This window comes from Episyrphus balteatus, chromosome 1 (assembly GCF_945859705.1).
Source record: "Episyrphus balteatus chromosome 1, idEpiBalt1.1, whole genome shotgun sequence".
Lineage (NCBI taxonomy): Eukaryota > Metazoa > Arthropoda > Insecta > Diptera > Syrphidae > Episyrphus > Episyrphus balteatus.
Window position 1 is genome coordinate 122746735 of NC_079134.1, and position 23162 is coordinate 122769896.

The 23162-nt window shown below is 33.4% G+C and overlaps 2 protein-coding genes across 2 annotated transcripts in view; both read right to left on the bottom strand.

The window, feature by feature from the left end:
- Nucleotides 1-13277, bottom strand: part of LOC129910591 (uncharacterized) — a 28958-nt gene extending 15681 nt beyond the window's left edge. The window contains exons 1-11 of the mRNA XM_055988026.1: nt 13150-13277; nt 12545-13088; nt 11802-12487; nt 11520-11737; nt 9370-9498; nt 9119-9297; nt 6136-6143; nt 2320-3258; nt 1640-2264; nt 1342-1577; nt 1113-1286 (exon numbers count right to left, since the gene is read on the bottom strand). Coding sequence (XP_055844001.1) covers nt 1113-1286; nt 1342-1577; nt 1640-2264; nt 2320-3258; nt 6136-6143; nt 9119-9297; nt 9370-9498; nt 11520-11737; nt 11802-12487; nt 12545-13088; nt 13150-13191 — 3780 coding nt within the window. The 5' untranslated portion in view covers nt 13192-13277. The remainder of the gene's footprint in view (nt 1-1112; nt 1287-1341; nt 1578-1639; nt 2265-2319; nt 3259-6135; nt 6144-9118; nt 9298-9369; nt 9499-11519; nt 11738-11801; nt 12488-12544; nt 13089-13149) is intronic.
- Nucleotides 947-3430, bottom strand: LOC129921392 (phenoloxidase 2-like). The gene is made up of 4 exons (XM_056003199.1): nt 2320-3430; nt 1640-2264; nt 1342-1577; nt 947-1286 (listed from the first exon to the last, which is right to left on the bottom strand). Exons 1-4 carry the CDS (start codon nt 3301-3303, stop codon nt 1077-1079), a joined length of 2055 nt encoding a protein of 684 aa, XP_055859174.1. The 5' UTR covers nt 3304-3430; the 3' UTR covers nt 947-1076.
- Nucleotides 13278-23162: the final 9885 nt, after the last annotated feature.

Here is a 23162-nt window from a genome sequence, read left to right on the forward strand (position 1 = left end):
TTTGGGGGGGTCTGATATACTAAATTTTTTTTCCAGAAAATGAATAACTATACATAAATGAGAAATCTCCAAAAAAAAAAATTTTGGGAAAAATGGACTTATGCTGTTTCTGAAATAAACGATTCATTTACTGCATGAGCCAATGTACTGACGGATATTGATTTCCATTACACAGCAATACTGCTTTCAGACTCAGTTTGTATGAGTCAATGAAGAGTATCCAAAACGTTGGATCTTCGGGCAGCTATAGTTCTTGAAGCAGTTTAAGAGGGTCTGTACAATAAACTAAATCATGAATGAACCTCAGGATATGTTATTTTATGTTTATTTTTTTTTTTTTTTTTTGTTCCTTTCAACCAACCTGTCAGATTTCGATTTGAAGATTCTAGGGGCTTGGGGGTTTTGCAAGGTTTGGAGGTGCTATGCATGACGCTTACATATGGGAAGCATCTAAAATTAATGCAATCCTCCTTTTTATCCTTACCTCTACTTTAAGTTCATAATACGATTTTATCATTGATAGAGGGAAGGTACACATACATTTTTGCCATTTATTCAACTGTTAAAAACCTGTAATAGGTAGTTTTTTTTTTATATAAAAACTATGAACAGCAGTTCAGAACTGTAATATTTACCAAAGCAAACTTTCAGATATGAGTCATTTGGCAAAAGCAAAAATTAAGAAGACATTCGTAGCAAATGACAGTCCGGATACAACGTTAACCAGAAGTTGACCAATATTGTGCATGGAACGGTTTCGAGAGCCAAAGTCAAAACTTTTCAATTTCCGGTAGCAGAACAAAATGGGCTCTCAAATTTTAGTACATCTGACAAATGGCAAATGGTGTGTCAGTCCTTGGATCAATGAGTTACTCTGAGCATCGTACACTACACCTTTTCTTGTCTTGCAGTACCAATATTTCTTTATCGCAAAAAGGAAAAAAAAGCCTAAGCAGGTAGTTTTATGCATTATTTATTGATCTCTTACATCTGTAAGTAGTATTTGGTTAACTTTAAAATTTTATTTGATGTTTAGTGTTAAAAACATAAACTGCTTTCACTCCTTGTAGTTGAGTTTACTGACGAACAGTTGTGGTATTAGTGTGCCTCACAGTAACATCAATAACTCGCATGTTTGAAGTAACAAAATTGGACAATCTATCAGAACCAGTGCGACTCAAGCGATCGAATGGGAAGCCCATGGCGCGACGATCGGGATACAGACGATCACGGACTCCGCAATAAGATGAAGCATCACTGCAACTGCCAACCAAATCTTGATCAACCTAAAGGTAAAATATTTAAATAAAAAGTCAATAAAATTGGATAAGAAACACTTACCCTGTCATCGTCGTAGTTAGAAATCATTACGAATAACTCGCACTTTAAGCCCTCTGGTCGGCCTTTTGGAAGCAACATGTGCTGTGGCCAACCACAACCACAGAAATTGAATTCGAGTTCATTAGCTGACAACGCGGCTGGACGATTTTCATCCAAGTTACGGAAAGACCTTTCAAACGGAATCGTTATGCTCGAATCGGTGGAGACTCGACGAAGAGTGGTTTGACCAGGACGAACTAAAAACAAAACAATATGCATGAAATTCCAAACCACTGCTGTTGAAATCATCAATACTTACGAGATACAACAAACTTATCAAGTTCGACCATCAAAAGTCGCTGATCTCTAAAAAACATTGCCTGACCACGTTCATCAGTCTTAGGACCCAAGAAAATACGTACATATCCAAAACGTTGAGCTCCAGACTCGTTATTAACATTGATAGTGTACTCGAAATTATCGTGTTGCAAGTGCGTGAATCTGGCAAGAACATTGGAACGACTTTGAAGAAAGTCCATACCACGGGATAAGTCCATATCAGATTGCTGCCAATATGTGTTCAGGACATTTGGTCTTCCACCTTTGTGAGCAACTTGAATACCAGTTACAGTGATACCTCTGTAATTCAACTGCGGTAAAGTGTATGGCGTCAAACTTTCTTTGTACTCTTGGAATATGTCATCAATGTGAGCATGCCACTTGTAAAATACAGGATCCCTCATGGCTGTAGCAGAATCACCCATAACACCAAATGACTCTAAGTAACGATGATCGGGATCATGAGAGTAGGAGATGAAAGTATGGCCCATATTATGAAGATCTCCATAGAATTGGCGATTTGGAGAAAGAATCGACGACTCCATCATATTGCCAAGGATGTCAATACCACGAGTTTCATCCAGTGGGACACGATTACCAGATTCCTTCAAATAAATTTATTAAACAAAGACTTAGAAATTAATACTGTCATCAACTTACATCAACAGCGAATCCTTGATGAATTGCTTCATAGAATCGATCCCTCCACCGTTCAATATCAGATACATCTAGTTTTATCTGATCAAGTTCACGATCCAAATCCTTAATTGTTGTATTGGCAAAACGAGGAGGCCAAGCACGACTAGCAACCGAGGAATCCATTTTTGGAAAATATCCTTCAGCAATTGGTTCGCGAAAATTGTTGAAACGCTTTACTCTAGCCATATTGTTGCTGAAACGTTCCAGGTTATAACGAGCTATGATCTGTTGATGCATATAATAGAACAGTTCACCACGACGATCCTTTGCCACGATTGCACGATTAGATGCTTCAAAAGGATACACCAAATGCCAGTGCCAATGATGAAGATTTATTCCCAGATCCTCACGGAAATACCACAACCGATGCTCTTCGTCAAGATCCGAAGCAGTATAGTCTATGGGAATAGATATTGCCATACGTGATCCATCGGGTACAATAACAGCCTCCTCGCGTAGTTTATTAAAAACTTTCGAGTCAACAAACTTATCTGGAAACGATTGAACAAACGATGGAAGGTCAAGATTCTTGGTATCTGGGCGATGCAATAGAGCAACCGAAAGACCATAATTAAAGAGTACTGGGCATACACGATCTCTTATGTAAACAGCAAGACTTTGCAGTTCGTCAATGTTACGTGCTGATACCAAAATATCGATTAAACGTCCAGCAATACGACGATGACGGGGAATAAATAAGGAGAATTGTTCATCGCGACCCAACGATGTAACGATTCTTAGATCCGGTACCGAAATGTCCTTAACTGGGATTCTTTTACCGCTTGGGCCGCCAAATTTTGACTGAATCTCACTTCCAATTGGTTTATACCGATCGGTTAAAAACTTGTCAGGAACATCGAAAACTGATCCATCTTTACCTTTTCCCATGAAAACTGGTTCCTGGGGCCGATCGAAGAGTAAAAGAAGATTATTTTTGTTTGCCATTTTATAAGTTTAAAATATTTAAAAGCTAATAGAAATATTGTGGATATTCACTTAGCAGTTGCTAGAAAACAACTGATACTATTTACTCAACATATCCGCTTTTATATCCGAAAATATTCTCATTGTGGTTTAGATACACTAAACATAATTATCTAATGTTTTTTTATGCTACAATATGTCTATGAGGAAAAATTGATTAGGATCAGGAACCCCAAAGTCTTTCTACGAAATTTGATTTAATAGTCCAAAATAATCACAGTTAACCACAAGCTAAGTTTTGTGGAAGAATTTAATTATCTTTCTCATAATTTTTACACCAAAAATTGTGGTTAACTGGATGAGAATATTTTTAGTAATTTATAAAATGAAAATGTTTCTTTGTTTGATTGATGATTGTTATTCAAAAATAGATATTCAACTCCTAATAAAATCGTGTTGAATTCTTAAGGAACATAAGGATATATGTAATGCAAAAGGAAAGTTAATGATAAAGATGAAGATACATCATATCTTTTTTTTTTTAAAGTTCTTTTGCTGTAATCTTTGAACAAACAAAACCAGTAGTAACAACTACTTGAAGGCGCTATCATCAAGTCTTTTCTCTGTTATTTGCAATCCGATCACAAAGATAGCAAAGTAAAAAAAATAAAGCTTGCAAAATTCTCTACAAAAAATCTAATTATTTTTTTTTCAAATCTTCGGTTTTATTGGCATTGTTGGTGAAAGTGAAAGCACAATAAATTGCTACAATGCATTGAAAATTGGACTACACTTTTTGAGTAATTCCTAGCCAATTCAGACGTGTGGACACACGCTCCCGCATTTTCCTATCTTGAAGAAGTTTCACTGTGCCCATTTATCTCAGTTTTATCATAATTTGAAAGCCCTTCTTATAGGCTATTGATTATGTCATTTAGAAAGGAACTAAGACGTTCACGGGTTTTTATTGCAGGAATCGTTCAATGGGTTACAAGAGAAGATAAAACCGCGGAGTGCTATTAAATGAGAGGGTGGAAACTGAAGATAGGGGTGTAAAAGCCCCCGTTTTGGTTTTTTCAATATATCTCGTAAACCGAGCGAAATTTTAATATATTGCTCTCAAAACTTTTAGTAGAGAATTGAATTTCCTATTAGAATAATGTTTTTTAAAAATTGAAAAAAAAAAATTTCCATACCAAAATAGTCGAAACAATCATAAAAAAAATATCAAAAAAATTAATTTTTTGAGTTTTTTTGCTTTTTTAGTTGTACATTTTTTTTGGGTTGAGATAGACATAAACATTGCTCCAAAGAAAAAAAGAAGATTAAATTTCCTTCAAAATGCTGTACTCAATAAATTTTTTAATTGAAAATTGACCGAAGTATGGCCATTTTAATCTATCTTTTTTTTCGCATTTTTAGTTTTACTTAAGTAAAATAGAAACATTTGAGGGGAAAGTACGATTACTTAAGCAATAAGAACTGATAATGAGATTTTGTAGAGGGGTTAAATTCAATCATTGTTTACTATGGGAGGGGGGGTCTATGTCCCCCCGTTTTGACGGGAGGGGCAATTTTCTAAAAAAAATACTTAAAATAAAAAAAAAATATTAAAAAACAACGGCAACACTTACAGTTTTGATTGATACTTTTTTCAAAAGCTAGAATTATAAACTTAATATTAATTTTAAAATGAAGTTATTTTAATCAATTGTTTTTGAAATAAACCAGTGATTCCGATAAAGAAAGTATTTTGTCTATTTTTGAATTTTCTCAAAAAGTAGAAGGCATAGGAACATTATGATTTTCATGATTTGATAAGAAATCAATTAAGGCAGTTTACTTTGTCGATCAATTTCGTATTAAATTCAACAATCTTTGTGAAAATTTTACTCAATGTGCTTTTTAACTTTTTTTTCACAAGTTTTGACTTTGAAATCAAGTATTTCAAAAACAATTGATTAAAATAACTTCATTTTAAATCTCATTATCAGTTCTTGGTGCTTAAGTTATCGTACTTTCCCCTCAAATGTTTCTGTTTTACTTGAGTAAAACTAAAAATGCGAAAAAAAGATAGATTAAAATGGCCATACTTCGGTTAATTTTCAATGAAAAAATTTAGTGAGTACAGCATTTTGAAGGAAATTTAATCTTCTTTTTTTCTTTGGAGCAATGTTTATGTCTATCTCAACCCAAAAAAAAATGTACAAGTAAAAAAGCAAAAAAACTCAAAAAATCGATTTTTTTGATATTTTTTTAATGATTGTTTCGACTATTTTGGTATGGAAATTTTTTTTTTTTCAATTTTTAAAAAACATTATTCTAATAGGAAATTCAATTCTCTACTAAAAGTTTTGAGAGCAATATATTAAAATTTTGCTCGGTTCATGAGATATATTGGAAAAACCAAAAAGGGGGCTTATCATGCTGATATCACTAATTGAGCCATCCCGTTGTAACTTGTAAGTTTACAAACCGTCAGGTTGATGAAGTTGTCAAAAAATTTTACGAAGATGATAAAATGAGCAGATTTACGGGCCAAAGATACTACATATAGCTGTTCGTGACATTTCTGGAGCAAAATCAAAAGATTTTAAGGAACTGTATATTAAATTTAAAAATATATATCCAGATTTAGCCTTAGGATTTTCGTCCTCGAAGATCTGCATGAAGCTAAAAAAAACCCTAGTGTACTTACTAGTAGGGATTAATGGGGCCCAGGAAAGTAAAAAAGCAAGTTTTACCAAACAAGTTGTTATTAACTTTCTTTCACTAACGGACGTCATTATTGTTGGCCCTACTTTTGATGGTCACGTTGGCAACATTGGGATGCTCAAACATTTGGAAACAAACGTTATCAACTAAGACCAGAAGTTCAAGATAAAAGAAAATGGAGTGTTATTTGACGCTTGCAATTGTATGAAGTTGATAAGAAACACATGGGGCTCGAAGCAAAACCATATTCGACGAAAGCGGTCGTTCTATTTAGTCGGAGTTCATTGAAAAACTTGTTAAGTGCCAGGGCAAATTGGGCCTCCACTTTGCAAATAAACCTAACAACAAGCACTTGAACTGTCATTCCAGTCAAGTATAGCTTGCAGCAGAAACTTTGAATGAGAGCGATGCAAAAGCTCTTTCTTTCTTTTATTGTCTTTAGTCTAGGACTTCGAAGGCTGTGAAGTGACAATTGAATTCATTCATAATATGGATGGCATTTTCGATTGTCTCATTCGAAGTCCATTTTGGGATTTACCTTTAAAAAAGGTTTAAGGAATAAAAATAAACATTTAAATTTCCATTTTTGAAAAGTTTTAAAAGCATATAAGCAGGGGCGGACTAGCCCACCGTCTCACTCACGTCTTGCTTCAAATCGGTTGTTGGCGTTTTTAGTCAATATAAATCTATTGAGCCCCCTTATGAATCTTTCGAGACCTATAGAATTCTGTTTGTGGGTTCCCTATGGATTTTTAGGGGTCCACAGAATCATGTTTGGGGGCCCCATATGGATTTTTTCGAGGCCCACAAAATTATGTTTATGGCCTTTAAGTCAATGAAGGGTTCCTATGGATCTTAAGAGGTCTACCTAATTCTGTTTGTGGCCCCCCTATGGATTTTCAGGGGTCCTAATAATCATGTTTGGGGGCCCCATATGGATATTTCGAGGCCCACAGAATTATGTTGAAAAATCAACAAAAAAGTATAGAATCCCTAAGTACCTAAAAACTTAGAAGGTACTACATAATTGTCGCAGTGTTTTTTCCTATCAGGTAAGAAAATAAAAAGTTCTGCCAACTTCCGCTATTTTGTTTTGTGATTTTTTTTCTGCAGTGGGTAAAAAATGCTTTACCCATTTTCGCTTGCGATATTTAATGGCTTCGAAATCTTAGCATCCCATATGCAAAATTTTGACAGTTATTTAATGGTCAACAACTGGTGTAATTTCTTAGTCAGCTATAAATTTGTTTTAACTATTTTGTTTGCTTCTTTACTGCTGGTCACTATGGACACTGTTATGTATCTATGTATAACTATTTTTATACTGAAATATCTTATTTGTTAATACAAATTACAAAAATTGTAAAATATGGTAAACAATTTTTGTATTTATTAATAACACTTCTTCAGAATCTTTTTCATTTGAAAATACGAACCAAAAATTTGGATCACATTTTTGGGTTAAATACCCCAACCCCTCCTCAAAATAATAAATGAATATCACATTAATAACAATAATGCCACATCAAAACTAGTCACCATTTTGTATTAAACGTTTTACACTTCAAACATAAAAAATACACTTAATACTCTCACTCTCAAATTATTTATTTTTGGATGTCGAAACCTAAAACAGTCTCCTATAAACAACTGAAGAGCGAGCGCTATGAAAAAAATCAAGACCGTGGTTCGCATTGGAGCCTGTTACCGCTTCGTTCTACCCCTAGAACTATCATTGTATCACTAACGATTCTCGAGCTACTTGTATTGTTTCAACCGTCCTTCGCTTCAACCGTACCTAATCTCCACTAATTAGAGATTTAGGTGACAAAGTTCATTCGTTTTGTTACATATCTGTGAAAATAATGTTATTTGATTTATTTTGTATAGTTCGTTAAAAAATCAATTTACCTCAACTCCCAAAATTTGCTGTGGGCCTTAGACTAAAACCTACGTTATTTGAAATTCAATCTTAAAAATAATTAAAATTTATTAAACTGTTTCATATTCATATAAATACAAATTTTAATTATCAGATATTTGATGTTTCCAAAAAATTTGTGAACTGGGTAAACCAGCTCCTAGAAGCAAAAAACACGGATTTTCTAATAGAATCTATACTGCTTTTGACAAAGATAAGGAGGAAAAAAAAAAATGCCTGGTGAGTTGGCTACAGGCGAGCAAAAAAAAAAGTTCGAGGCGGAAAGGTACAATATAACTCTTGACACGTGCATTACGTCATTAACACCTCGTTTTGAAGAACATGGAAAAATAGCATCACATTGCTCATTTTTCGGCCCCAAAAATTTTGGGCATATTTTGGAAGAAGGGATTCCAGAGAAAGCGCTGGAAAATGTTTCCATATTAATAAGCATGAAAATGAGTGCCAATGAGGAATTCACCCCAGAGAGTGATTCCGAGAATGAAGATAAAGAAGAGGAGAAGGAGGAACACCAACAAACAATTAAAAACAAACTGCCTCAATTGCGTTTGTTGTTGTTTTAACGTTTTGCAGCGCTATTCTTTTAATTTAAAAACATACAAACATGTTTTTCTTGGGTGCAAATTGATAATGACATTGTCATGTACGCAAGTTGCATGGGAAAGGTCATTTTCAAAATTAAAATAAATCAAAAATCGTTTGAGAAACACTATGACGCAAGATCATTTAGAAACTGCAATGTTAATGTCAGCAGAGTTCAAGTTTTTAAAAAAAATATTTCAAATGATAGTAGATATACTAAATTTACTGGCAGAAAAAAGCAGTTTATTGAAAAAATATTTAAAAAATTGAAAATTGTTGAAAACTTACTAATTTACTGTCAAAAATAGCCCACTTAAAACAGAAAAAAAAATGGATTAAATATAATAAAAACCTAAGGATGCCATTTTTTGCATTCCATAAATAAATTATTTAATTTCCTTATTTTATTAAAATTTTTATTTTGATAACAAAAACAAAATATAAGAAAAGTAAGACATTGTTCTTTTAATACGGTTAAGCTGCGAAGCTTATTACTTTCTTCTTCTAGAAATTCCTATGTTACTCAAGCAACCTCTGCAATAATCCAAAAGAAATAAATTAACATCAAGTGCTTTATAAAAATTTAACCAAACATACTTCTTTTTGATGGATTCCATCCAATTTTTACTTTTGATTCCTTATTTTTATCCTCAAGCCAAGATGATATTGGCTTGTAGTATTCCAATAAGCCATCGCCATTCAATTTTGCATCGCCTGGTAAAAGTTTTTCCAAAACTTCATGGAACGGTTTGGATGAACCTAATTTCATCATACGCCTTGAAGGTTAATAATAAATTATTTTGTATTAGATTATAGCCTTAAATGAATAAAATAATATTAAATAGTACTTAAGTGCATCGCCAGCTGCTTTGCTATTGAAGAAATCACAATTATGCAACTGTGCTGCAGGGTAATCGCCACTAATTTCACATAGTTTTCTGTAGAATTTATAACCCATTACTTCTGATACGAATTTTCTGCAAAGAAAATAGTGATAAATAATTAAATTAAGTGAATTCCATGGAAAAAGGGAAATTGTTTCTAATGGAAACTGTGTTTTATCAAGTTTTTTTTTAAAATAATTTAATTTTATAAATTATTCAGAGCTCTGATATGATTGACCCTTTTATTTCTCTGGATACTCGTGGGAACCAAAAAAAATGAAATAACTGAAATTAAAAAACAAAAAATCGTCAACCGGTGGGACAACAAACAAGCGAGCTCGCTGATTAAATGGCTGAGACCTTCCTGAACAACTCAAAACTAGGGTGAAAATGTTTGCAAAGAAACATCAGGAGCATAAAAAGAACCGGTTAACTGAAGGATGTCGGTACACTACACATCAAGTAGTAACCGACAGAAGATGTTGGAGAAACCAAAAAATTCTTTCAAAAGTAAAAAATTGGAACTGGAGATTTCTTGCTCAAGTCATATTCCCTAAAGATGCAAAGAAGAAGGTGGAGATAAGTAAGTGGCGATCTTGAAAACGGGCCATCCAAAAGACATTATCAGAATCAGAGTAAGGAACTCGGGCCTCAATACTGACGAAGCGAAGAGGTCAAAGCACAACGGAAAATTTTTGAAAACATTGGATGAAGCAATTATAGACACAGTGTCTTTCAGGTGGAGAGACTTTACATTTTAAAGTACGGAAACCCATGTTTAACTCCAACGTACATACATGCGAGGTCATTGTTGTCATTCTAAAAATTGTGGGCTTCTTTCCGATGAAAATTTCGAAAAGCTGCTGCTGTTGAAAGTGAACAATTTAGATGACTTTTAAACAAAAAATCAATTTAGTTTTGTAGTTAAAATATAAGCAATTTTAGTTTTCTTTCAACACAAACTATTCATTTTTAAAGATCATATCATCTGCTCAATGGCTTATGTTCAACAGAATAACACGCGCTCGTTAGTGCAATGTTTTTCTTAAAAACGACTATCTGAGATTTTGTTACTTTTTTATTGAATTACTTTATAGCTTGATATTCGGTTAGTTTAATGTATAATGTAAAGAATTTGTTTTGTTTGTTTTTGTTTCTTATTTTCCTATGTATTTATATATAAAGGGTATTCAGTTGTGTTTTTTTTTTTGAGTAAAAAATATAATAAGTATTTTGGGTTAATAAATAAAATTGTTTACCTAAACTCAAAACTTTGCTTTTTTATTTACACTCCTTACTTCTGCACAGACAATGATAGGTACTATAGTTGAACTTTATTCTTAAAACTATCAAATTCATCCTTTAACTAAAGAAATGTTAAAAATTTTGTGAAATCCATACATTTGCTGTGGGTGTGTCAAAAGACTGCAAAAGAATGCAAAAGACTGCAAAAGGCTGCAAAAGAATGCAAAAGACTACAAAAGAATGCAAAAGGAATACAAAAGACTGCAAAGATTAACAAGGAATGCAAATGAATGCAAAAGAATGCAAATGAATGCAAAAGGCTGCAAAATAATGCAAAAGACTGCAAAGACTGCCAAGGAATGCAAAAGAATGCAAAAGACTGCAAAAAGAATGCAAAAGACTGCAAAAGGCTGCAAAATAATGCAAAAGGAATGCAAAAGACTGCAAAGACTGCCAAGGAATGCAAATGAATGCAAAAGAATGCAAAAGACTGCAAAAGAATGCAAAAGGAATGCAAAAGACTGCAAAGACTGCCAAGGAATGCAAATGAATGCAAAAGACTGCCAAGGAATGCAAAGACTGCCAAAGAATGGAAAGATTGCAAAAAGAATGCAAAGACTGCACGCATTCCCAAAAGATTGCAATCATTTGAATACAGTCAATTGATTGGTAAAAAAAAATTGCAATCATTTCACGATAAATGATTGGTGATTGCAATATTTGAAGTCTAAGTCTCAAATGTAAGTCAATGAATGCAATCTTTTGATTGAAGTCAAGATTGCATTCAAAAAAGATTGCAATCTTTTACAATTCTGGTTACTATAAAGAGGCCGAAACCTTTGTGTGAAAAAATAAAAAATATAGCTTACCTTGCTTGAGTATTTTCATCAAGATCAATGTAAAATTTAAATGGAAAATCGAAGAAATTATCTGGCCGATCTGTTGGTGGCTCCACTCCAGCAAATTCCTCCATCAACTTCCAATAGTGCTTATTAAGATTTTCAATATCCACATTTTCAGCAAGAAGATCATACATAACCTTGGTGTGGACGAAAAACGTTGGAATGTTCATCATTGTGTGAATTCCCTGCACAAAACAAAAATTAAAGTTAAATTTCAAGGAAATACAAAACTTCAAAACTTATCCTAACCATTCTCAAAAGTCGATTCATTTGAACTTCTTCGGTAAACTTGAAATTTGTAACTAATCCAATTGAATTTAAATGTTTTGGTGTTGAGGCAGATAGAATTGCAGCTTCACCCAAAGGATACTCCAAGTCATATGAACTAAAATGATAGAATGGAAGATTTTTCTTTTCCATTGCGTAATAAATCCTTCCCATGTATCCATGTGCTTGCAAAAACTTTCTAAAATCAACTTTGTGACAGAATTTCATATGAACATTTGAAGTAAGATCATATATGTCAGCTCGGCAATCACCAGTATCGGCATTTGAGTTCAATTTAAATCGATCATCCCAGTATTTACTGGGAATTGGATCAAAACCAAGTGACTTGTAAAAATCACTGGCAATTCCAAACATCATATTAGCGTTAAAATCATGCTCGGCTAAGATTTTGTCATACGGAGGTAGATTCTTGTGAGGATACATATCATCAATTACACTGCCATTTGTCCATGCTTGAGCAAGAACTTGCTGGAACAAATGATCCGGAATTGGTCCATTTTCCTTAACAACAAATTGTCCATACTTTTCGAAAAGCTGATTACGAATGAATGCATGTAATTGTTGGTAAAGTGGTCGAATTTGTAACATAACGTCTTCCATTTCTTCAATATCATAGAACTCCGACCAAAGTTCAAGAACAGGAACACCTGAATTGATAATGATTAAACTATTTCAAGAATTTTCATTTTGTTTCACAAGTTAACCTGTTAAATTGGCTGCAGTTCTCAAAGACTCGATAAGGGTGTAAAAATGAATTGCTGACCATTGACTGTTCTTTTCTCTCCAATTCTCCCAATAGTACAGCAACTCAGCTGGATCGTTACTTTGAGAAATAATATCTTGAACATCAGGGAAATATGACAAGTACTCCTCAGTTTTTTGGTATGGCTCAATATCCTTATCGCTGGCCAGCTCCTTGAGGGAGTTCAAAGTACTTGCAACAGTCGAGAAGTAGTCCTCCTCCAAAATGAGTAAACCTGCTGATTTGGAAATAGTTCTGAAGACCTCACGCAAATCAGGACTCTTGAATCTTCTATAATCGAATTGTCTTGAATCCTTGACAACTTCTACAAGAGCCTTGGAAGTTGCTCGAATATTTTCAACACTCGAAAAAAGTGATTCAAAATCATCTTCGTCAGCATTGAATGCCTTTTCAGCTATTGTATCATAGAAATTGTACAACTTTCCACTCACTTGTTCGGCAAACTTTTTTGCTTCGATTTCATCGGAAATTGCTGCTTGGGAAACCTTATTAAAAATCCTTTATTTGAAAAGTTCATTTAACACACAAATTTTCTCAAATATTTACCCCAATTACAGTTAAAAGAAGCACCACGAATGCAGACCTCATTGCGGTACAGATTCCGAAACACAACTGAAAATTATTATTTTTTTAGAACAAGCAGATGAGTTTTTAATTAAACGCACTAAAACTGAATCTGGACCAAGATCCGAGGTTGAGCGAGAGTTGCGTGTATAGGTGGGTATTTTTGTTTTTATTTCTTTGATGAGAGCTGTTGTCATTCTTTTTGCAATTTCACATACATAAAAAAAAATGTGATGTGTAATGATAGAGTGTGTGGTTGGAATTATCTAAGGTTAATTTTTTCATCTTGACCGCACTGATAATAATGAAATGGCAAGTGTTTCTGCTTTTGCCTTTGTTCTATTGTTGTAGGTGAACTTTCTTTTGTTATCTATTTGTTTTGTTATAATTTTTATAATGTACTCACATAGTTGCAGTTGTAATTATTTCTGTGGCTATTTAAAAGTAACTATGTAAATTTAAGTGATAGTTGATTAATCTTTATAAATATTTTTGTTTCGTTTTTGATAAATACTTAGTTCTGTAGTAAATTTAAATTAGGAAATGGTATAGCGGTTTTTGATGGGAGAGTTTGAAAGATTTTTGTTTTGGGGAAAACCCCTTCTTGCAGGGAATGAGTAATTTTATTTGTCAATTTGTAGAATTTTTGCTTCGTCGTAGAGCTTCTTCTTGCTAGGGTAATTTCTTCTCGGAGTAATGTTATGTATCCTTCGTCCAAGACGCGTCCAAAACACGACCAAGACGCTTCCAATATGCGTCCAAGACTCGTCCAATACGCATCCAAGACGCATCCAAAACGAGGCCGAAACGCGTCGAAAACGCATTCAAAACGCGATCGAGACGCCTCAAAAACGTTCAAAATGCGACCGAAACGCGTCCAAAACTCGTCCAAGACGCATCCAAAACGCGTCCAAAACGCGACCGAGACGCGTCCAAACTCGTTCAAAACGCGTTGAAAACAAAATGCATTCAAAACGCATCCAAATTGCGATAAAGACGCTTCTAAAACGCGTCCGAGACGCGCCCTAACCGCGTCCAAGAAGGCTCCCAAAACACGTCCAAAACGAGACGCATCCAAAACGTGTCCAAGACGCCCCTAAAACGCGTTCGAGAGGCGTCCATAAGACGTCTAAAACTATAACTTAGACGACAAGAATTGATAACGGTTTCTTGTAGAGGAGTTCAAACTTCAAAACAATCATTTTTTTTTGGGAGTTGTGGTCTATCTCACCCCGTGTAGGCGGGAAGGGAAATTTTCTAAGAAAATGACTAAAATAAAAAAAAAATATTTAAAAAACAACAGCAGCACTTACAGTTGCGAATGATACCTTTTTTAAAAGTCGGAATGTTACAGTTAATTTAAATTTTTAAATCAAGTTCTTTCAATAAATACTTTTTGAAATAATCGATTTCAAAGTCAAAATTTGTGGAAAAAAAAGTTTATAATTGAATAATTATTATTTTTGTCAACACTGTGAATTTTAATATAAAATTAATCGATGAAATAAACTTCATATTTCCTTCAAATCTACTTCGACTTTTTTTCTGCAAGTAGTGGTTGGTAACGCTACTTTCGACTGTACAAGAAATCCAACTTCGTTTTCAAAACGCAAACAGAAAACGAGTTTTCAAATTTAACGCTAATTTCTGTATTCTTAGATGATGTAACAAGATAGATGATGTAACAAGGATAACAGCGTAACGAAAAAATTTTAAATTTCATTTGATTTGCAAGGAAAAAAAAAACATAGAAAACATTCAAGCCATCTAGCGTCAATTAAACGAAACAATAGTGGTTTGTGTACCTACTTTATCCGAAATTATCCAGAAAAGATTTTGTCCATAAACATTAAACAAACCACCACTGCACTGTGGTGAAGATGAATCATTTAGAATTTTGAAAAATTTTAAATGTTTACTATTTTACCGTTGTTGTTGAATTAAAGTTTTGTAACATAGTATCGAGATCGACTGAAGTTGATACACGAGTTTGGTAGCTATTTATACCTTCTGGTAAATATAGTTTGACTTCACGTTCTATGAAAATCTTACAAATTATCTGCAAAATCACAGAAAATGGTTTGTCCATAGGTGGTCATTATTTTGTGAAAACCTTTAGCTTGTTACCATGATTGACGGGTGGAGTCTGTCTAGTTATTTGCTGATTGGCAATACATATTTTCTTTTACGGACGTACATAATAAGCCGATGATGATTCCTTCTTCAGTATGTAATTTTTTGTTTGATTTTTTTTTCTTTATTAATGTGCTGGAAGTTGTAAGCGATGTTTGTATTTATTTTAAATTAGTATTTTCAATATAAAAGGATAAAATAATGTAGCAAAGTTAAAATTATGTTTAAATTGCCGTTTGTTTTAAACTACACCTAGTTCTATATTATATTTATCTAAATTGTAATTACTAGAAGAGAGCCATTCTTAATTCAACGATAAACAGCCAATATAATGTAATTTTATAATCTGTGCTTCAAAGTCCAAAGAAAGTCGATATTGGGGGCTATCGTGAATAAAAAAGTGGTGCTTTTGGGTTGCATTAAGGCCGTGTGTGAATTGCGTTGAATATTTAACCCCGTGTAAAATTTTTGACACTATTGAGGTGAATACAAAAATTTCAGCTGTATAGATTATTGTTTAATATATTTCCCTGCTTCTTTTCTGCCATGAAACTATTTTTAACTAAAAAACAAACAAAACAAAACTATCTGCAAAAAACAATTTAACCTAATTTAACCAGGTCCCAGAGCCCATTAAATTTTTAAGAATTAAAAAATTGGGTATTCACCTCAATAGTGTCAAAAATTTTACACGGTGTTAGCTATTTAATGCAACTCACACACGAGGCCTTGGGACCGTGAACATTTTTAATGTTAATATTAGTTTTGCCAAATAAACAGCATTTTATTTTATATGAGTTTCCTGTAATTATTTGATGAAGGTAGCTTAATGGACGCGTCACTCTTGTTTTTGTCAAAGATTAAGGAATGTTATACGGTTATACCTACTCAGATTGGATGACACTGATTGGATGGCACTGATCGGATGACATCTGTAAGCTGTCAAAAGTGGTCGCAAATAAATTTCGAAAAAACATAAATTAAGATCCTTAAAATTTTTTAAAGTTCTTTCAAGTTGCCTATCTAAATCAACCCTATAAGAAAAGTTTGATTTCAAGTAAGATATATTCATAAGAATCCCTTAAATTACGAAAATAGCATGCAAACAATTAGATCACCTCAATAAATGATGAAGCCTAGTACGCAGATCGGGAAAAAATTTATTTAAATATTTGGAGCCGCTGTAAAGAAAAAGTCTCCAAATAATAGTCTAAGAGCCGGCAGCATATTTTGGCAGTTTTGATATAACCGAAATTCTAGTGTGCACATATCTAGATATGCACCACAGTATGTCAACGGAACAAGTCTGGCAGTGATCTTTTTCAGCTTTCCCTTGCCAGACGCATCCAAAGTGCAGCAAAAAATCAATTTTTGGCGTTTTGGTATAACCGAATAAATGATACACCAAAAAATCATAAAAAATCCCCTGATTTCGAATCTGTGGGTACCGCAAGTTTCTTTTTCAGCTTTCCCCCCGCCAGACCGCTTTAAAGCATTTTTAAGTGCATTTTTCTAATAAAAAACCTAATTACATATTTTCTGTTAGGAATAACCGTATGATGGTAACAAATTAATATTCTATGTCTATTCCAGGTCTAGAAAATATAATTTTAAGCCAGCTATTTTTCAGCCTTCCCTCTGCCAGACGCATCCAAAGTGCAGTCAAAAATCAATTTTTGGCGTTTTGCTAGGTATTACCCCAATAAATGATACACCAAAAAATCATAAAAAATCCCCTGATTTCAAAAATGTGGGTACCAGAAGTTTTTTTTTAGCCTTCGCCCCGCCAGACCGCTTTGAAGCATTTTGAAATGCATTTTTCTAATAAAAAACCTAATAGTTTATTTTCTGTTGGGTATAACCGTATGATGGTAACAAATTAAAATTCTATGTCTATTCCTGGTTTAGAAAATATAAGTTTAAGCCAGATATTTTTCAGCCTTCCCTCTGCTAGACGCCCTTAAAGGTTTCCCAAACAGGTTTTTCCATAGAAAAAACACCTAGTTTCTGTTTTTTTCTTATAAAATTGAAATAATATTTTTTTGTTTAGAGTAACCATATGATGGCCAAATATTAACTTTCTCTGCCTTTTACTGATTTAGAAAATGTAAGTTTAAGTCAGTTTTGTTTCAGCCTACCCTCTGCCAGACGCCCTAAAAGGTATCTCAATAGTACGGGAAAGTTAGATTTTGCTATATGGGGCATGGGGGTCTGGGAAAAAATCCGAAATGTATTTTGTCTTCAGGGATTAAAAGAGCATAAACCCAGGGATCGAAAGAGTCTAAAACCATATTTTGTACGACCGCACCAAGAATCATTTTGTTTGTCCCTATACAAAAAATTTCAATTTTTTGAAGTTTTTTGCCTACAGATCGAAAACGGTCTGTCAAATCGAAAAACCAATATTGTAACAAATGAAAGTAATTAAAAGATCTACAACTTTTACAACGAACAAATTTTTTAAAAAACGCTCAAGTAAAAGAGATATGACAAAAATAAGAAAATCACTTTTTGACGTGTTTAAAAAAAAAAACACCCTAACTTTTAAACCAAAGGGATAATCGAAAAATGTTATTTAACATATATTGTAGAAAATTAAATTATTTCAAGTTTGTCATACATTGTTTTTTCTGTAGGTTCAAAAATACGCGAGTTATGTAAAAAACTAAAATTTGTATAAAAAAAAAGATGGTGGCCAAATGACTCTTGGTGCGATTGAACAAAATTTGGTTTACGACTCGTGTCTTTATGCCTTTCGAGCCCTGAAGTCAAAATGGATTTCGGATTTTTTCCCAGACCCCCATGCCCCATATAGCAAAATCTAACTTTTCCGTACTATTGAGATACCTTTAAGGGCGTCTGGCAGAGGGTAGGCTGAAACAAAACTGGCTTAAACTTACATTTTCTAAATCAGGAAAAGGCAGAGAAAGTTAATATTTGGCCATCATATGGTTACTCTAAACAAAAAAATTTTATTTCAATTTTATAAGAAAAAAACAGAAACTAGGTGTTTTTTCTATGGAAAAACCTGTTTGGGAAACCTTTAAGGGCGTCTAGCAGAGGGAAGGCTGAAAAATATCTGGCTTAAACTTATATTTTCTAAACCAGGAATAGACATAGAATTTTAATTTGTTACCATCATACGGTTATACCCAACAGAAAATAAACTATTAGGTTTTTTATTAGAAAAATGCATTTCAAAATGCTTCAAAGCGGTCTGGCGGGGCGAAGGCTAAAAAAAAACTTCTGGTACTCACATTTTTGAAATCAGGGGATTTTTTATGATTTTTTGGTGTATCATTTATTGGGGTAATACCTAGCAAAACGCCAAAAATTGATTTTTGACTGCACTTTGGATGCGTCTGGCAGAGGGAAGGCTGAAAAATAGCTGGCTTAAAATTATATTTTCTAGACCTGGAATAGACATAGAATATTAATTTGTTACCATCATACGGTTATTCCTAACAGAAAATATGTAATTAGGTTTTTTATTAGAAAAATGCACTTAAAAATGCTTTAAAGCGGTCTGGCGGGGGGAAAGCTGAAAAAGAAACTTGCGGTACCCACAGATTCGAAATCAGGGGATTTTTTATGATTTTTTGGTGTATCATTTATTCGGTTATACCAAAACGCCAAAAATTGATTTTTTGCTGCACTTTGGATGCGTCTGGCAAGGGAAAGCTGAAAAAGATCACTGCCAGACTTGTTCCGTTGACATACTGTGGTGCATATCTAGATATGTGCACACTCGAATTTCGGTTATATCAAAACTGCCAAAATATGCTGCCGGCTCTCGGTCTATAATGTTCGAATATTCTGCTAGCAAAAATTGTGACAAGGAAAAAAAAAATAAAACCAAATTGAAAAAAATTCAAACAAAATTTAATAAAATACTTGGAAAGTAAAGATGAAGCAAATACAACTCAGAATCAAATCAAAAACAAAAAAAAAAAAATAATTTAATTTGAAAGAAGAAAAAAAATATTGATATACGGAAAAAAACTGCGAACTAAAGTTGGTGCGACATTCGATTAAGGTGCAAATGATTGGACAGTTTACCCTAGGTAATTTCTCCAACTTCAAAGTTTTGCGCAGGATTAAAAAATGTTTTGTAGAGATTAAAATTGTAGAGATAAAATTTGTTTTTTCCCGATCTGTGTACTAGGTTTAAGCGAGGAATAGTAGAAACATCCCCTGAACACCCACGAATGAAAAATTCCACTAATCTTCAGCATGGGATTTTCTGGAATAGATGTTGAATGGTTGAATCGATTATGAAGAGGTTTTAAGGAAAACAACGATGTGAACTCTTTAAAAATCTAGCAACTAAGTCGGATGTGCAGTGTCTTAATGAAGAGTTTGCTAGCCTAAAAATCCGCCAAGAAGAAGAGTGTCACAAAGAGTAATCCAACTAGAATCACGTAACAGAACATTGGAGGAGCAGATGAATAAAATCCTTCAGAAATAGCACGGAAGTTAACCCGGTGGTGCGACATCCTACAAAACAATGCGGATTTCTGTGAGAAATTTAGTCCATCTGCGCTTTCCTGATTGATAACACGGTGCGACACTGAAAATACACCCGACGAATTACATAGTGTAGGTTGTTCGTATGGTCGAATAATGCATATAAATATTTTTGTTATATTTTTGGAACCCTCCATTTTTTTTTAATTTACAAAAAACCATTTTTACAGACTTTACGATGTAATCTACCAATATCTCAGTCATTTTTTTAACAATTCTCAATATGTTACATGTTTTTGAAAAGAGGATTTCCAAATCTTTTGAATGATTGTATATAAGTCTATTGTTTAAACAAATTAAGTGTAGGTTTTTATCCCATAAATCTTGAAAAAGTGATTTTTTTCTCAATTTTTTCAACTTTACCCAATTTTTTTTGCAAAATAAAACAAACAAAAAAATAAAGTAAGGTTATATTCTGAAAGAATATACATTTAGGCACAAATAAGCGTAGTACTAGGCTTTAATGTAAAAATTTCAAGTTATAATGTGTCAGGATTGGAAAATAAATTAATATTTGTAAACTTTTTTTAATTATATTAAGCAATTTGATATTTTATTACCGACTTCCAAAAAGGAGGAGGTATTCAATTCGTCTGTATTTTTTTTTTTTTTTTTTTTTTTTTTTTTTTTTTTTTTTTTTATGTTTGTTACCGCATAACTTTGGACTGAGTGAACCAATTTTGATAATTCTTTTTGTATTGGAAAGCTGGTGGCTGCAGTGTGGTCCCATTTCACAATTTCGTTCACTTTTAGCCATAGGAACTATTTTAAAAACCATAAAACCCAGTTTTGATCCATGGAAGTCGGTTTTGTTTTTTTGCTAAAAATGATTATCTCTTCGGTCACCCTTATATCTATTTATCAAAAGTGTTAATGTTAAACAATAGAAAGTAATAACGACCCTCTTCGTAAATATCAATCGAAAAAATTTCTTCCGTATACCTAGTCATAAATTAATAAAATAAATTTTACTTCTGCTGGCTTGACCATAAACTAATCCAGCACAATGTTGCAATCTTAGAAAATTAATCCAAACAATATCCATTCACAAATGTGATTCTTACAGTCTTTTGGCTTCGTTTATTCAGAACCGTAAAAAATTGAAATTATTTCTACAAATGCACATAGATATTCATTTAGCTTTGTAATGATCTTGAAATGTACGACAGGGCATTAGATAAATGAATTTGGGTTTAATCGCTACCGCCCGAGGTATCACAAACAACCGAGAAAACTTTTAATTAAATTTCGTAATGGCTGCAATTTGTACATTTCACTCGATGCACCTGTCATTAAATATGTGGCGTTATTAATACTGCATGACCAAAAGGGGTTTGTCTAAGCCGTCTTAGAGGATAAGCTTCCACCACATTGCTAGATATCACGCTATATCCAATGGGATGTATGGCTCATGCCTGATTCAGGCAATAAAATAAAAAAGTATCTTTTTCTCTAAACAGGATTGAATCTTGACCATGAAGTTGGTATGTATGAGTAAAATTGGGATGTGTATATAAAAAAGAAACCTTGATAATTGGCTAAGAGTCTCTTATCTGTGAAGGTAATCATCGGATCGTGTAGCTGGCCGGTAGCAACTTGCAACTACTGTGCACATCGATAGTGTTGCAATAAATTAAATTAATAGCCCTTAATGGGAAGCGTTCAGCGCGGTTCTGCGTGGAAAACGAAGGACAACGTACATAAATTAGCTCAGGTAATTCTGCCTTTCGGCAATGATGTTGTTCGATAGATAATCATTTGTATTTTATAGTAATAGTTCGGATATGTTTTTGTCTCAAAATGTATGGTGAATAAAATATTATGGGGCAAAGGTGTCAAAAACGATGTAAGATGATTTTGGCCGCAGGGTTACATACAAAAAATGCCACAAACGATGGGTAATTTGTCACTATTTTTAAAACACTGGTTATATGTAGATTGAGGATATTTTACACCAAAGTGAGCTTGATAGTATTATAAATGCTGCTGTATGGTAATTTTACTCATTTATGAAATATTTTGTTTTGGGAAGTCAATACTTTAATAATCACTTTTCTAGTTCATTTAATTTCAGGCTTATCCTTAGATACGATCAATAGATAAACAAGTTTTTGAGAATTTAATGGTTAATTCATTAACGTAGATACCGCCCGGTCTTTTTATTGGCTCAACATTGGAATGCAATTCAAGTTAATCTCGAGCCGAAGTAGAATTAGTTTAAGATCTGTTACAATCTTATAACTACATACATTAACATATAATATGCGAAATCATGGGTTTCAGCTTAGTTATGGAAATATAATATAATTAAGAGAGCTAAACTAGAACAATTCATATTAAATTTTGACCATTCCGGAATAAATGTTGAACGTTGAATTTTCCTACTCACTGCCAATGTGTAGGGTAAAGTCGGGGGATATGGCACCCATTTTCGTTTTTCGTTATTACTTGAGAAATAAAGAAGATATCTATTTCAAACAAAAGTAGATTTATATTAAAACTATTTCTTAAATACAAAATAGGTACATAAGTGTAATTCGAAGATAATTTCTTGTTATTTTTTGCAAAAATAAAAAACATTAAAAAAAACATGACTGAAAAAATGGAGGGTGATATGGCACCTAATCGAGGGTGATATGGCACCCTATATCTTCTTGATATTTTTTTGTGACACTTGTTGCATGTGTTGTTGAAAGACGTACACGAAGCATGGGACCCAAAGTGACATTATGATTACTGCCTTATTCCGCACTTTTCATCCAATCTAAAAGCTATTTGGCAAACTTTTAGGTTCTGGTCATTTAAGAAGCCTTTTTAATGTAGTGAAGTGTGAAGGGAGTCGCAAAATGCTTAGGTCCTGCTTTTTTTGACATTCCGCAGCTCCAACGGCTGCTGTGATCTGGGTTTAAGTCTACTTGGCCTGGTTTGCTGAAGTTTTTTGAAATTACAATTGTCAGTTGAAAAATAAATAGGTTAAAAAGTAGATGCGGGGGAAATGGCACCGGTGCCATATATCCCGAGGTTTTTGGGTGCCATATCCCCCATTTGACTACACTTCTGTTTTCTTCAAAATACACGAATAATCACGTTTGCTTAGTTATTGCAATGAGCAAACACAAAAATACAATCGTTACCGTTCTTTATGTGTTAAAATGAACCCCCGGCGTCAAATACTTTTGGAACCACACGTACAACAATTTTACACAAAAAAACTTTTCGCTCAAATTGAACTCACTTTTTTGTTTGTCCATTTTTTAAATTTAAGTGGCAATGGTTACTGCGGATCCGAATGCATCCACTGAAAGCTTACGTTAGACTGAATTCTATTTTGCTCT

What these genes read in the sequence shown, in the direction of transcription:
- LOC129921392 (XM_056003199.1), bottom strand. Translation starts at nt 3,303, where the DNA reads ATGGCAAACAAAAATAATCTTCTTTTACTCTTCGATCGGCCCCAGGAA. An exon ending in ATCAAGGATTCGCTGTTGAT is followed by an intron (nt 2,265 to 2,319) that starts GTAAGTTGATGA and finishes ATTTATTTGAAG; the next exon opens with GAATCTGGTAATCGTGTCCC. An exon ending in TGATAAGTTTGTTGTATCTC is followed by an intron (nt 1,578 to 1,639) that starts GTAAGTATTGAT and finishes TTTTGTTTTTAG; the next exon opens with TTCGTCCTGGTCAAACCACT.